Source organism: Gouania willdenowi, chromosome 13 (assembly GCF_900634775.1).
Source record: "Gouania willdenowi chromosome 13, fGouWil2.1, whole genome shotgun sequence".
NCBI lineage: Eukaryota > Metazoa > Chordata > Actinopteri > Blenniiformes > Gobiesocidae > Gouania > Gouania willdenowi.
The window spans coordinates 43,602,140-43,616,943 of NC_041056.1; the positions used below are offsets into that span (position 1 = coordinate 43,602,140).

Consider the following 14,804-nt stretch of genomic DNA (forward strand, 5'->3'; position numbering starts at 1 on the left):
TAATATACCTCAAAACCCTTCAACCATTTTCTTCTTGTTCCACCAGCACTTAGCGTGTAAGACAGGGGTCTGCAACCTGCGGCTCTGGAGCCTCATGTGGCTCTTTGACTCTTTTACAATGGCTCCCTGTAGCTTTAAAAAATAAAAAATAAGGAATTGTTATTTCTTACTGAGGGTATTGATGATTAATGACATTACCTTAAAATAAAGTTATGATATATCAATTGGGTAACATAAAATAAACCACCTTCATACTTCAACTTCTGTAACCTCCATAAACCATCAACTTTCATTGCATCTGTGACAAACCTTTAGTTTTAAATCCCTTGTAGGATAACTAAAATAACAAAATGACTATTTTGGAAGAAAATAGAGATTGTATTTGTGTGGGAAGAGTTTGATATGTTGCAAGAAATTAGCAATTAGCATGTGTTGAATTTTGAATGCATAGAATTTTATACATTGTATTGCCTTCACTGAAAAGGTTTTTTTTTTTTTGGCTCCAGAAGGACATTAATCCAGGCGAGATGAGTCAAAATGGCTCCTTTGAGAGTAAAGGTTGCAGACCCCTGGTGTAAGACCATAAAACACCTTCACTGGGTTTAGACACTTTTAAGGGAAAAATTAAGTGTTTTATTAACATTGGGTTGGTGGCCCAATCTGGGTCGCCTGAGGTTTAAAAAGGGTCCTCCTGAAATTCTTGATAATTGAGTGATGTAAGAGATAGTTTAAAGTTAAGTAACTTCCGAGCAGTTAACGAAGCTCTCCAAACCGTGCTAGGGCTCGTCACTCCTACGAATGGGATAAACACAGAGAGCAAAAGACAATATGATTGTTCGACTCAACTTAACTTTAATTCTGTCTAACCTTAAAGGGCCAATAATCTTGCTTAACTCTGGTTCAGACACAGAATAGGAGACACTTTTGCCACCAATTTACCTTCAAAATTAAGTAAATTACATCTCAAATAATAATTATGAGGGAAAATAATGAAATAAATGAACTGACAAATTCAGCTCTATAAAATAATTAGGTTATTTTATTAGGTGTGGAGTGTTAACATTATTCAGAATAAATAAAGGATAGAATAAGATTTCTCCTTCATAAATAAGAGATAGCAAAGAAAAATAAAACAAACAATTTAAATAAATAAATAAAGTTTATTATTTATTTGGTTAAACTTATTTAGCTTTCTGACATCTCCATGTTTCCCAATTGTATGTATTCATCTTGAGAAGACATGTAGTCACACTCCACACTTCTCCGTCCGACTTGCATGTCCTTGTAAACAGTGGTTCTCAAATTGTTGCTTCTCACCAGGTATCAGCGTACCACTGGTAGTAGACGTACCACAGTTTGAGAATCACTGCAACTCCAGCTATGCTTCTCCTTGCTCCAGGAAAGGAGAATCAAATTAATACTTCCTGCTTTTCTTTCAGCCTCATATTTTCCCACTCACGTGTGAATGGGCTACAGATAACATTGAGCTAGCATGGCTAAAAGCTCACTAACCCACACCTAACCATTGTGTGATTGTGCAGCAGTACCTTTTAGGATCTGAAAAGCTCTCAGATCCTGACCTCTGACCTGTCTCTGCCTTCCTGGAAGCTATAACTGAGCAACAGGCCATACTAACTATTCATATACAGTAGTTAGTTAACTAACCCTAACACCCCTACTCTTTAAACTTTTTAAAAAATTTTATTTCATTTTACTTCATTTCATTTCATTTCATTTCATTTCATTTCATTTCATTTTATTTTATTTTATTTTATTGTTTTGTTTCGTTTTTTTTTTTTCCCCCCCTCTTTTCTTCTGTTCAGGTACCAACCGATCCCAAGAGAGGTTGCCAGGTGTGTGGAGACTACCCTTCCTCAGACAACAACCAATCATCTACACGATATTCGGCCTAATGACTTCGTGATCATCTACAACCCGAGACGAAAAGGGTGGACCGACCGAAGGTGGATCGGCCCTTTTCAGGTTCAACTGACGACACACACGGCTGTGAAGGTCGCAGAGCGAGCCACGTGGATTCACGCATCACACTGCAGGAAGGTGCCAACACCAGCCGACCCTGATCTTGAGGCGACTGGTCCAACGGAGGAAGGACCAACATCACCACTGATCGAGGAACCGCAGTAAGGAGGTGCGCCTTCGGGAGCAGTTTCTTCTTTTCGGGAGCAGTGCTTTGATGAGCTTTTGTTTGCTTTGAAAGTTGCAAACGAAAGGAAAAAGGAAAAGACCTCGGGGGGTCACCGGCTGACCTTTCTTACGAGGCATACGGTCTGTTGAAGCGTTTGAAATCCAACCTTGAGGACATCGTGGGAGAAATACCGATCGCACGCCTTTCTCGCTGTGATTAAAGCTGGTCATCGATTGACGTGATGGTCCTGTCCACAATTACAGTACTCCTCTGGCTCCTGGCCTCCAAGGGGGCAATCGAGGACACTGGGCTTGAACCAATGAATGCAAGTGTTGTTCCTGATGTGAATGTTTCCTTTTACAGGGTTACTAATGCTAGCAGAAATAAACGTTGGATAGACGACATCGCCCTGCACGACACTTTAGCTGCGACCAATGTTACTCATCCGTTTTTCACAAACACCTGGTACCGATACGCGCACTATCAAGCTAAAAGTAGAAGCCTATCCAACTGTTATGTTTGCTCTTACATGCCTGTGTCGTCAACACCCCCCCGCTTAACCGCGATACCAATGGATGCTTCCGACTCCTTTTGTTATTTGTCTTAGTCTAACTTCGGCATGGGGGACCCCAACCGTTGTTCTAAACAGCCAGTAAAAAAACTGGCTACACTACGCGATGACACGTCTTCCACTATGTACGTAGATTACAAAAGATCCACACTTTTTCCCTTCTGTTTTGCCAGAAACGGAACTCGTAAACTCGGCCAGATTCCCGGTCACAATTGCAATAATACCCTGGGTCCTGAATGCGACACCGCACATAATTCGCACACATGTGCCCACGTTCATACACCTGGGACTAATGACACGTTTAATTTAGCAAACGGTTTTTGACTATGCTCAACTACCGTTTGCTAAATTACGTCGAGTGTGAGACTCGACGTAAACGCGAGTCTCACACTCCTTTGGGTTTCGATCCACACGACGCGATCTGGGGCATGGACGTTCCCCCCGAACATAAATTGTGGACGACAGGCCAGAAAGTTACTTATTCGCTGTTTCCCTGGGCTGGTGTGGGCAAAACACTGCTGCGCGTCGAAACCTTAGACTACAGGTTTACAGGGGAATATACGTGATGAGTTAGAACTGTGGGCCACTCGATCATCGGACGTCCAGCCGGGGCGGTCACTAATTTTTGTCCATCTTTGTACTCCTTTTTATTTAGTTTTATAATAAACCTTTTTTTTTATAAAATCATCATCTTTCGACTGGACTCCATCATTCAACCAGAGCAATAAATCATGTCTCCAAATGAGGTCAACCGCAAATTTGCCATGACAATACGTACGTTACATTCCATTTACATAATGTAACCAGTGTTTTTACTCTTTATTATGATCTCAGGTTATGGCTTTTTAACATTTAATAAGTAGATCTTAATAGTTGCAATTTTAGTTTTCACTAGTAGGACTTACATTTAGATGTCGATATCTGGAATTCAATTTTGACTTGTGACAAATATATTTTCACATATTGTAATTACATTTTAACGAGCAATAACCTAAATACAGATATCTGTAATTCCTTTTTCACATGTTACAATAAACATAATCAGCATAAAACTTGGCACATACAGTCTTCAGTTGGACCTGATCTAAAGTTGATAAAAGACATTTTTGGCTGCAAATATGCATGAATAATTACTGAGTAAATTTTTCTAGCTTGCTATAAAAATGACGTTGACTTTGTGACGTACTTCTAGGCTTGGCCCCCTTTCAGAACTGCTTGCAGTTCTAGTTAGAAATGCATCTAGTCAAAATAACATTATGGATATGTGGACTTAAAATGACAACATGTCAAAATAAATTACATATAATTATCGCTACTTAATAAATGTTAAAACGGCTTGCCGTACTCAAGCAGACCTGTGAGTCTATTAGCAGAATTACTTAAGAAATAGGCTTTTTTTTAAAACATTTTACTAATATTCTGAAATGGCATCGACAGAAAAAACTACTGTACACATTTTAGTGAGTTTTTTAATCTACTTTATTATTAGTTTTTTAGGCAAGGCAGTAAAGTGTTACACATGTATATCGTTAGTGCTAAAACGTGCTTCTTGTGTGGTATACGCTGTATCTACCATTTTAACACTTTTTATTTCAGCCATGCAAATAGAAAAACACCAAACACCTGCACGTGTGTCAAACGCAAGGCCCGGGGGCCAAATCTGGCCCTTTAGAGCATCCATTTCGGCCCGCTCAAGAAAGTAAAAATGACAGAAAAAACGTGAATTATTGTGTAAATTATTACCAAATAAAACAGTTGTAGATGTCTCACATTCACCAATTTAATGAAAACTCCACAATGTTCTTAGGGGTTTGCATTTGTCCTTTGTTTATATCACATGAATGCAGTCATTTTTAATTGCAAATTATGGAATTAACTCTCAATTTTCTCAACAACTCTGTCTCCACCCTTTCCTCTGCACACACCCAACACAGCATAACGTGGATGGCTGTTCATCATAGGAATGGGATCCACACAAGGTTCCTGCTGCTTAACAGAAGGTTTTCCTTGCCGCCATGATGAATTCATGTTGGGTGTGGGATACATATGTATGTGTATATACGTATATATGCATATGTGTGTATCCATAAAATGAAGAGTCCATCCTTAAGACTGCTCTACTGTAAAGTGTCTTGAGATACCATTGGTTATGATTTGGCGCTATACAAATAAAAGATTGATTGATTGATTGATTGAATTTTGCCACAATTTCTCACAAACAGTTCCATAAATGTTCTCTAAAATGTGTTACAAAATAACACATGTACTAATTGTTCTTTGGTTATTCCCTTTAAAAACCAAATCAAAATAACAAATAAACAGTGTGGTTATTTTCTTTTACTGACTTAAAACCAAAAACAGAAATACAGAGAAATAAAATAAAACAGATAAGCAGCGTTTTTCTGTTTTTAATCTCACCACACAGAGAGGACACACAGGGGGGCGGACTTTTACTCCCGGACAAAAAAGAAGCAATAAGTCACATTACTGATGAACTGGTGAATTCAAACGTTATAAATACATAAATATTTTTTTTTAAATGTATGTTACGTAAAGCATGCACATGATATGTGATTAAAGGATCCAGAGGTGTGTGTCCCCTCTGTGTGGTGAGATTAAAACATGAAGCTCTCGTCCATAGTTTTCCTGTAAATATCCAAATATCACACAAACAGAAGATTTAACATTAAAACAGAAAAAAAACGCTGCTTATCTGGTTTTTGATTTCTCTGTATTTATCAGTAAAACAAAATAACCACACTGTTTATTTGTTATTTTGATTTGGTTTTAAAATGGAATAACTAAAGAACGAAGGGTACATGGATTCCTAATCATTAATTTTTAAAGTGGATTGGATTGATATTAAAAACTAGAGAACAATGATGTTAAAACTGTTCTTTTTTCCCACCTAAAATCTTTGGCCCACTTGAGATCAAACTGGTCCGTATTTGGTCCCTGAACTAAAATGAGTTTGACACCCCTGTACAGGAATTCCACCAGACGAGTATGTAAAAAGGTTTCTTATAAAAGTTTCTTACACGACGTCAGTGTTTCAGAAACATGACAGACTTTGAAACCATGTGGGGGTAGACGGATGTATGGAGAGCTGTGGCTATGCCGTGGCATGGAATGTTCCATGGAATCCATACGGAATATTGACAGGAACCTCCGCCCTGCCCAGCTCTTCAAACGTCTGGGCGTTTAACACCAGGAGGAAGGTGCTCTTGTCCTGAGAATCAAACATTTATTACGTTACGTTTCACTAGGTTATTATCAGGTCAAAGCATTAAACGTAAACTTTAATCTTCAACACCATGGGGGTATTCCAGGAAGGAGGTTCAACAAGCTCTGAGTATCTGTTTCTATTACAGCTGCTATGAAGTGGATCAATCAACTCAAGTATGTAAACCTTGCGTTACTCACGAGCACGAAGAGTGCATAAAAAGCCATCATCAATGGAGCAAAGATAACATGAGCTATCATGGCAACAAGCTTTGTTTTTCTTCACATTAACCCAAAGGTTCCCAACCTTTTTTGGGTCGTGAACCCATTTTGAATATCACAAATGTCCAACAATCCCAGAGACATTTTTTTTTCTAGATTTAGTGTTTGATCATATTTATTAACGTGTGTTAGAAATACAGAGTAGTCAGGATTAGTGACAAAGTGACAAGTGCACCACCTTAGATATTTTTATACTGCATTTTATTTGAACGAGATTTATATTTGAGAAAGTATAGGATACAGTTGTGTTTTTTATTTTTTTGGTTGAAATAATTGTAGTTTTTTGCCACCTCTGAACAGTTATTTGATATTTATTGTGTGTGATGTGTATTTGAAAAATACTAATTGAAAACATTTTTTTTTAACCAATTACTAGACATTTTAGGCGACCCCATTTTAACTCCAGGCTGACCCCACATGGGGTCCTGATCCCAAGGTTGCAGAAAAGTGTTAGAACCTAATGACTTCATATCCATTGCTTGTATTTTATAATTATTTATTGAATATTGTGTTTGCTACAATAAAAGGGGGGGGGGTAATATATATACAGTATACAGGCATATATATATAGAATAATTAGAATCACTTTAACTACCTTCTTAAGACTTGGTGGCAGCAACATTTAGTCTTCAAAATAATTGTTTAAAATAATTTTGTTTCCATTAAGATTTGACGCGCAAAAGGAATGTTCCAGTATTTAAATGTGAGAGTGCATGTAGTTTATTTCAATTAAAATAATATATTGCCTAAAAAGATGTGCGTGTTTTACAGCTGAAGAACTGAGTCATTTCCTTTATTCCACCTTCTGTCCCTCTCCTTTATTTCCTGGTTTTCCTTTCTTGAACAAAGACATGGTTTCCTGCTGCTGTCTATCTCCTGCTCCTCATCACATCCACATCACATGTGGGTCGTACCATTCTCACTGTTTTAAAGGGGTGTTTGCTGTGGTCCTGATGCAGCATGAATCATTGTGTTTAGTGATAAACTGTAATTAACAACCAGCTTTTTTTCACACAGGGCCCTTTACATTCACATATGAATCATCTAAAAAATAATTTAAATGCATTTTCGTTCATATATAAACAGACTCCCTTTTACCCCCGCCACCCCACCCCTCCGTCCGATGCCCCTGCCCAACAAACTCAGAGTTTAAACATAACCCACTTTCTGATGTACAAACAGCCAATCAGATTCACCTCATCTGGAGTGATGACGACAGACATCACGACCCCATCATCCTCCTCTGTAGCATGGGGGGAGGGCACGAAAACGGGTTCAGATGGATACAGACCAGGTTGTTTCCACACCTGGGACAGAAACAGGTAAACAGTAGGAATGGCACTGTTCATTTGACCACTAAAACCTCCTCTAAGTCTGGACCGTACCTTCATGTGCTTCCCTTGGAGGTCCATCTTGATCAGAGCATCTCCAACCAGATGTCTGAACCCACAGCCGTAGAAGTATCGGTATCGGTGTGTGTTGTATTTACCGTAGTTGATCTGAGGGAACTCCAGACCTCCGTACTGGTGAAGCTCCTCCCCATGGAGGTCCTCATGGGTGCAGAACACCTGGTGGATTGTTCAGCATTCAGATAATTGACTTTGTAATTGTAATTGGCATGGAAATTATATTAAAAAAAAATGTCAATTACAATTTTAATTAAATACAAAATTGGTGAATCATGTTAGAGTACATTTTATCATTAAAATATATATAAATCTATGGGTACAGTGACAGAAAAAAGGCTCATCCGTCCCCACCATAAATATTATTAACAATATACTGATTGATTATGAATCCTAACAAGGTAATCAATAGATGATAAACTAATTAGATGATAGATAATATTTATTAGTGTATTTTACAGCTGATTTATGACATGGGTCAAGCTGACCTGTTAGCATTAGAGATGGAAGGCTAACACAAGAGGAAGGTTACATTTATTAGGCTTTTTTATTAGTAATTAGTAATTGTGATTAATTGTAATTTAACCTTAGTAATTGAGAATGTAATTGGGAATGCAAGTGGGAATGCAAAAAACAGTTGCCAACTCCTTTGGCTGTATGTGTTTATTGTTTGTACACATTAGCAGAAGATATTTGAAGGCAGTATTCACAGAGAATGAACAGCATTAAATGAGGATTTAATAAACAGTTATTTAAAGTTAAAGTTACAGACATTGTGTCTTTGCAAGATTCTAACCAGGTTCCTCATGATGATTGCTTGAAGGAAGGCAGAAGCAGGTAAAGCCGCCCATAAACATCTGGAATAAATGCTAAGCATTTCCACTAAAAGTAAACTTATAAGAAACAGGAAGATTGTAGAAACATTTTAAACTATAAATTATGGCTGTAGCTGCAGAATTAAAACATTAACAGCAGTTTTTCCTCAAGGTTCATGAGCAGCAGCTGTTACACTCTAACATGCCTGTGACACATGCAGTGTGAATGCAGCATAAGGACTGCAAAAGCAGCAAAATTTGCAAAAACCTTAAATTTCATTAAAAGTAAGAGAGTAAACATTTTACCAATTAGATATTATCATTGTCACTAAGGAGCAGAACATTTTGATCTTTAAATGGTGTAAAACTAGAAATGTTATATAATATATATATGTATATATATATATATATATATATATATATATATATATATATATATATATATATATATACATTGTCAGAGTGCAACCTCTACAATTTACTTAGAATTGTAGATTAGACACTAACATTATGGTGTTAAAATTGTGTTTCTGAGTTACAAATTGAGAGAGATATTGTAACTAACTTTCAGAAGGAAAAATAATTGTAATTTTAATTGTAATTGGGAAAAAATGCTGGTCACTGTAATTGTCATTGAATAGTAATTGAACATGGATAATTGAGGAGGTAATTGTAAACGGAAAATGTAATTGACCCAAACTCTGGTGTGCGTGTGTGTGTGTGTGTGTGTGTGTGTGTGTGTGTGTGTATTCCCTGGTAAATACCTTGTTCTTTCCTATCCTGACGGCTGTAGCTGTGGAGTCTAAACCATGGATCAGGTTCTGATTATAGGAAGTGTTTTTGTCCACGTGGAGAGGAAGGACAAAACGCCGCGGGAAAACTCTGCACAGGGTGTTATACACCTGCACGAAAGAACAGTGGTTTTATAGCATCAGCCGTTAGCGTTGGCCATTGGCATCAGCGGTTAGCGTTGGCCGTTAGCATCAGCGGTTAGCGTTGGCCGTTAGCATCAGCCGTTTGTGACAGCCGTTAGCGTCAGCCGTTAGTGTCACCCATTAGCGTCAGCCGTTAAAGTCAGTCGTTAGCGTCAGCCGTTAACGTCAGTCGTTAACATCAGTCGTTAGCATTAGCCGTTAGCGTCAGTCGTTAACGTCAGTCGTTAACATCAGTCGTTAGCATTAGCCGTTAGTGTCAGCCGTTTGCGTCAGTCGTTAACATCTGTCGTTAACATCAGTCATTAGCATTAGCCGTTAGCGTCAGCCGTTAGCGTCAGTCGTTAAAGTCAGTTGTAAGAGTCAGCCGTTAGCGTCAGCATCGACCAACACACCAATAAACGTATTTTAGTGTGACTCAGACCTCATCCAGAGCTTCTCCAGACTTGCGCAGGTTCTGGACGTTGTAATTGGTGATGGCCTGTCCGTCGTCTGAAGCACACATGTCTAGAACCAGGAAACCATTCTCCTCATAGGCGTTGATCTGGTGGAAGGTCGACAGCGGTTTGGCCACATATTTGATTGCGTTGACCTGGAAAAGAAAGATAATTGATTGTTGATTAGTGAGGATGCAGGAGGCATTTTAAATTTCATTTTCAGCTTTTTCAACTTTGAAGTCTTTCATCAGGAGCCATTCTTCAAACCATTCAACCTTTAACATGTTCAGCTACTACCTGCAACCCATTTCAACTTTTTACAATCTTATTGCTAATGTTAAGCTATTGCTGTGTTATTAGCTAATGCTAAGTTAATGCTACTAATTAATGAGGGGATTTCACTTTTATTTATTGTCATATATGTATTTTACACATATTGTTTTCTGCATTTGCTCAACATCCCACACTTCCTTAACCACTAGGCCGCCACTCCCCATTCCCATTGCTAGGCTAATGCTAATGTTATATTGTTGTTAGTGCTCGGCTAATGCTATTGCTAGGTTATTGCTATTGCTAAGATAATGCTAATGCTATGTTAATGCTAGATAATGCTAGGCTAACTCTAATGCTAGTTTGTGTTAATTAAATAATAATAATGCTAGCTAATGAATGCTAGTTAATGCTAATGCTATGTTAATGCTAGGTAATGCTAGCTAATGCTAATGTTAATGTTAATATTAATGCTGGCTAATGGTAATGCTACCTACTGCTAATGTTAATATTAATGCTAGCTAATGGTAATGCTAGCTAATGTTAATGTTAATGCAGTGTGACGCGGGCCAGCATCCGCTTTTTTTAGTTTTGTTGTTGTTGTTGTTGTTGTTGTTGTTGTTGTTGTTGTTGTTGTTGTTGTTGTTGTTGTTGTTGTTGTTGTTGTTGTTGTTATTGTTGTAACAGTGTGAAAGGAGGCTGAGGGCATTACGTTTACCTCTCCAGTCTGTTTATGAATCAGGTGGAATATGGTGTTGACTTTTGGATTCCAGGAGAAACCCTGACTGATGCTTTTCTTGGTCAGCTTTCCTGTAGCGATCTTCAACAGGTCCATCTTGATTGGCTGCTCAATGAACACCACGTAGTTCTCTGACATGGCTGCAACGGAGTAGGAACGGGTCACGTGATGGATTCAGCTGCAGTCGCAGTTTGGACGTGACTTTAGACACTATTATAACCCAGTTGGTTATGGACACAAACTGGGTTATTACATGTGTACAAATTACAAATGTCCCACAACTGGGACAAATTCTGCAATTTTTAGCAATTCTTCAGTAAATGTCTTCAGTAAACTACTTAGCATATGTCTCAGCTCCCTGTAATGTGATCAGCTTAGAGCTATGAACATAGACTGTTCACATCACTAATGATTAGTCACAGATATGCATTGGTTCTAGACTCACGCTCTGTAAATATGAACATATACTGTTTATTTTACTATTTTCATTGTATGTGGGAATGTAAGAAAAAATCTGATCTGTTTTAAATTTTCGTATAAATGTTTTTCTTTATGTGACTTCTTTTTATTTTGGACCCAGTCATTGGGTTATTTCACTACTGGTGAATATTGAAAATATTTTACATTAGGTCATTGTAGCTTAATTTATCATTTATTATCTATTAGTTTATCACTATTGTGTCTATTGAATAATCACGGAACAATTGGTAAAAAAAATTCAATAATTTTTTAGATCTAAGTGTGTGGGATGTCCTGAAAATGAGTTGGAGTGACACAGAATGACCTGCTGTTGTTGTTGTCTGGAGACATAATACTCATAATAATCAATCAAACCAATCAAAGTGATTGATTGAAGCTCACCAAAGCTGTGGTAGTAAGAAGGTTTGCCTTTGTCGGTCGAGGGAATTGAACAAAACACCGTAGCTCCTTCTAAGGTCTCAGCTTCGGTTTTCTTGGTGGGGGGCACGCGGATGATGTTGTAATGTGCTCCTGTTGGCACACACACACACACACACACACACACACACACACACACACACACACACACACACACACACACACACACACACACACACACTCAGATGTGTGTTCTCATGGACCTGCTCTGTTAGTCCGACACAGGTGATTGTTAACTACCTTTGGGGCCGTAGGAGTTCCCCATGTTGTAGGTGGTCCCGTCGGGCTCCGTGTGGGGGTGGGCCGTTGCCCCGTTTACCGCTATGAACTTGCTCCAGTCCACCTGACACAAACACCAGCTGGTTATCCTCCACATGCCCACAGAGACAACACCACACCTACCAACACCAACCTGTTTCTTAGTCTCCAGTGTCTCTGGGTCGATCTTGTGCATGACATTAGTTTCTGTGCTGACGTAGTAATCACCTTTGTAGGTGACGAAGCTCACGTTGGCGTTATCTGTGGGCTCTGCAGAGGAACAAAGATCATCACACACTGCTCGCTTCAAATCCTCACAGTGTCAAATACTCACTGGGCAACTCAAACCGAGACAGGAAGCGCTGGAAGAAGTTTTTACAGGGATCAGGAAGGGTGACGGTTCCAAACTCAGACACTGCTATACGGTTGTGCTCCTTGTTGGATTGGTAGCTGGAACTGGACAGGAAGCGACTTTTGTATGTCACCTTCCCTTTGGATATTTTAAACTGGTGCAGCAGAGCCATGCCATCAAACCAGTGATTAAAGCTGTGGGAATGGAGGAAAAACATGGTTTAATTGTTCTCTCTCACATTCTACGTCGATTAAATATATGATCAGGAAATCTTTAAAAGGATCCTCCACTGGTTTTACAAATCTGTCCTAAAATCTTTTAAATATCCTTATTAATAGATCTATGTCTAATAAACACATTATTATGCACCATATTTATTGAATTGCCTTTTAAAAACAGAACTACTTTACAATTTTAGAGCCTGTGTTCCTCCATTTTGAAATCATGTGATTGATGATGTCACAAGGCCCCACTGCCTGTAAACATCCATTGTTTTCTATTGGAGTGAAACATTCAGCCTGATTATTAGATTATTTAGTAGTTTTATAGATCATTTAGTAGTTTTATAGAGGTACAGGTCTGGTCCTGGTCAGTAGATGATGGAGACCACTGAGAATTCCAGGGGCCACAGTGGGGGACAGTCACTGCAGTGGTATCTGTCATTGTGTCCTTGGGCAAGGCACTTCACCCACATTGCCTAGTATGAATGTAGTGTGTGAGTGAGTGTTGGTGGTGGTGGGAGGGGCCGATGGTTCACTATGGCAGCCTCACTTCTGTCAGTCTGCCCCAGGGCAGCTGTGGCTACAATACTAGCTTACCACCACGAAGTGTGGAGTGAAAGAATAATGTCTTAATTCTGTAAAGTGACTTTGAGTGTCCAAAAAAGTGCTATATAAAATTGATGAATTAATATTGTTATTTACTCTTTAACTTCAGCCACCAGAGCGTGTCAGTGCACTGTTTAAAGGTCCCTTAGGAGAGCTCTTCTTCTCTGCTTCATTGTCTACTACCAAACCTCAGAGTTGGAGCTCTCACCCCCTGTGGTCATGACTGTTTTTATTTTCTTTCTGTAAACAAGAAGTTTACATCGACATTTTTACTTTTACTAGTTTTTGTTGTGAATGAAAAATTTAATAAATAATCTATAAATCAGGCTGAATGTTTCACTCCAATAGAAAACAATGGATGTTTACAGGCAGTGGGACTGTGTGACATCATCAATCACATGATTTCAAGATGAAGGAACACAGGCTCTAAAACTGTGAAGTAGTCCTGTTTTTAAAAGGTCATTAAATTAATATGGTTCATAATAATGTGTTTATTAGACATAGATCTACTAATAATCAATAACATTTAGAGGGTTTAGAACACATTCATGAATAGTGTGAAGGGTCCCTTTAACTAATCAATGATCCATTACCAAATCTTCTAAAACGGTGATCTTACCTCTGGTTACCGATTTCAAATTTGCCCGGTCCGTTTCTCAGAAAGTTTCCATTGATCCATTGTGGGATGGTACCGGTGATGTTGGTGCTGATTGGCTCGGGCTTGTCTTCCACGGAGCTCACGATCTTCTCGATGCAGGGCAACCCGTGCACGTCGGTGAAGTGACTGATGTTCTTCTGAGACTTGGATTCTTTAGACGCTGCAACAAAAGGACGTGGTTTAACACATTTATGTTAGAGTAGAAAGTACGTTATTTAGATGTGATAAAAATGTTTCAACCTGCGTTGCTTTTCTTATGGTTGATGGTCTCCATGGCAACGTCTTCAGGAACGTCGTTGAGCTCCGTGTGATGCTGTGACCTACACTGTGTTTTATACTGCTCCTCAGTCTGAACAATACGCCCTCTTTAACACTTATGTAAGACTTTGTGTAACAGCACGGTCACAGTAAGATCATTTACTATCAATAGTAACTTATTAACTAAAAATAAATGACCCACTGTCTTTAATCTAAATGTATCAAATGAAATAATAAGATGAAACATTTCTGCCTTTTACTCAAACCCAAAGCAAAAAAAAAAGCTCTGCGTTTAAAAAATATTATGAACATTTGTTATTTAATTTGCACAATTTTTGAAATGTTTTTGCAGGTTTTTGAAAAAAAAAAAAGAGGTTTTTTCATCAATTTGAGATTAAAGAATGAGTGCCATCATATGATACAACTTTAGGAATTTTTAAAAATGTGTATCCATGTGTATTTGGAGGGGCTGAGATATCTACAACTGAATTCATTTGTAATTTATGTTTTTCTGTCATATTTAATTTCTGCTGCTGACCGAAATAGATGCTTAAAAGGGCCGGATTTGGCCCCCGGGCCTTGAGTTTCACACGTGATGTAGCTGGAAACTCACTCCTGTGTGAATGTTCTATGATCCAAATGTACAGAAATATAAAAACTAACCAAAAACATGTGGTTTGATTAAAATAATGTTCATAAAATGTATCCATAATTAAATAAGTAAATAATTCACT

General features: G+C 38.3%; 1 protein-coding gene across 1 annotated transcript; it reads right to left on the reverse strand.

The window, feature by feature from the left end:
- Positions 1-5,575: 5,575 nt before the first annotated feature.
- bco2b (beta-carotene oxygenase 2b) lies at positions 5,576-14,286 on the reverse strand. The gene is made up of 12 exons (XM_028464604.1): positions 14,053-14,286; positions 13,774-13,972; positions 12,310-12,521; positions 12,130-12,245; positions 11,958-12,060; positions 11,682-11,810; positions 10,800-10,960; positions 9,799-9,966; positions 9,207-9,344; positions 7,607-7,789; positions 7,418-7,528; positions 5,576-5,946 (listed from the first exon to the last, which is right to left on the reverse strand). Exons 1-12 carry the CDS (start codon positions 14,084-14,086, stop codon positions 5,830-5,832), a joined length of 1,671 nt encoding a protein of 556 aa, XP_028320405.1. The 5' UTR covers positions 14,087-14,286; the 3' UTR covers positions 5,576-5,829.
- Between the last annotated feature and the right edge of the window lie 518 nt (positions 14,287-14,804).

Coding starts and splice junctions, on each gene's coding strand:
- bco2b (XM_028464604.1), bottom strand. CDS start 14,086: ATGGAGACCATCAACCATAAGAAAAGCAACGCAG. Junction 10,961..11,681: donor TTCTTACTACCACAGCTTTG/GTGAGCTTCAAT, acceptor ACTCCGTTGCAG/CCATGTCAGAGAACTACGTG. Junction 7,529..7,606: donor TCCAAGGGAAGCACATGAAG/GTACGGTCCAGA, acceptor TTTCTGTCCCAG/GTGTGGAAACAACCTGGTCT.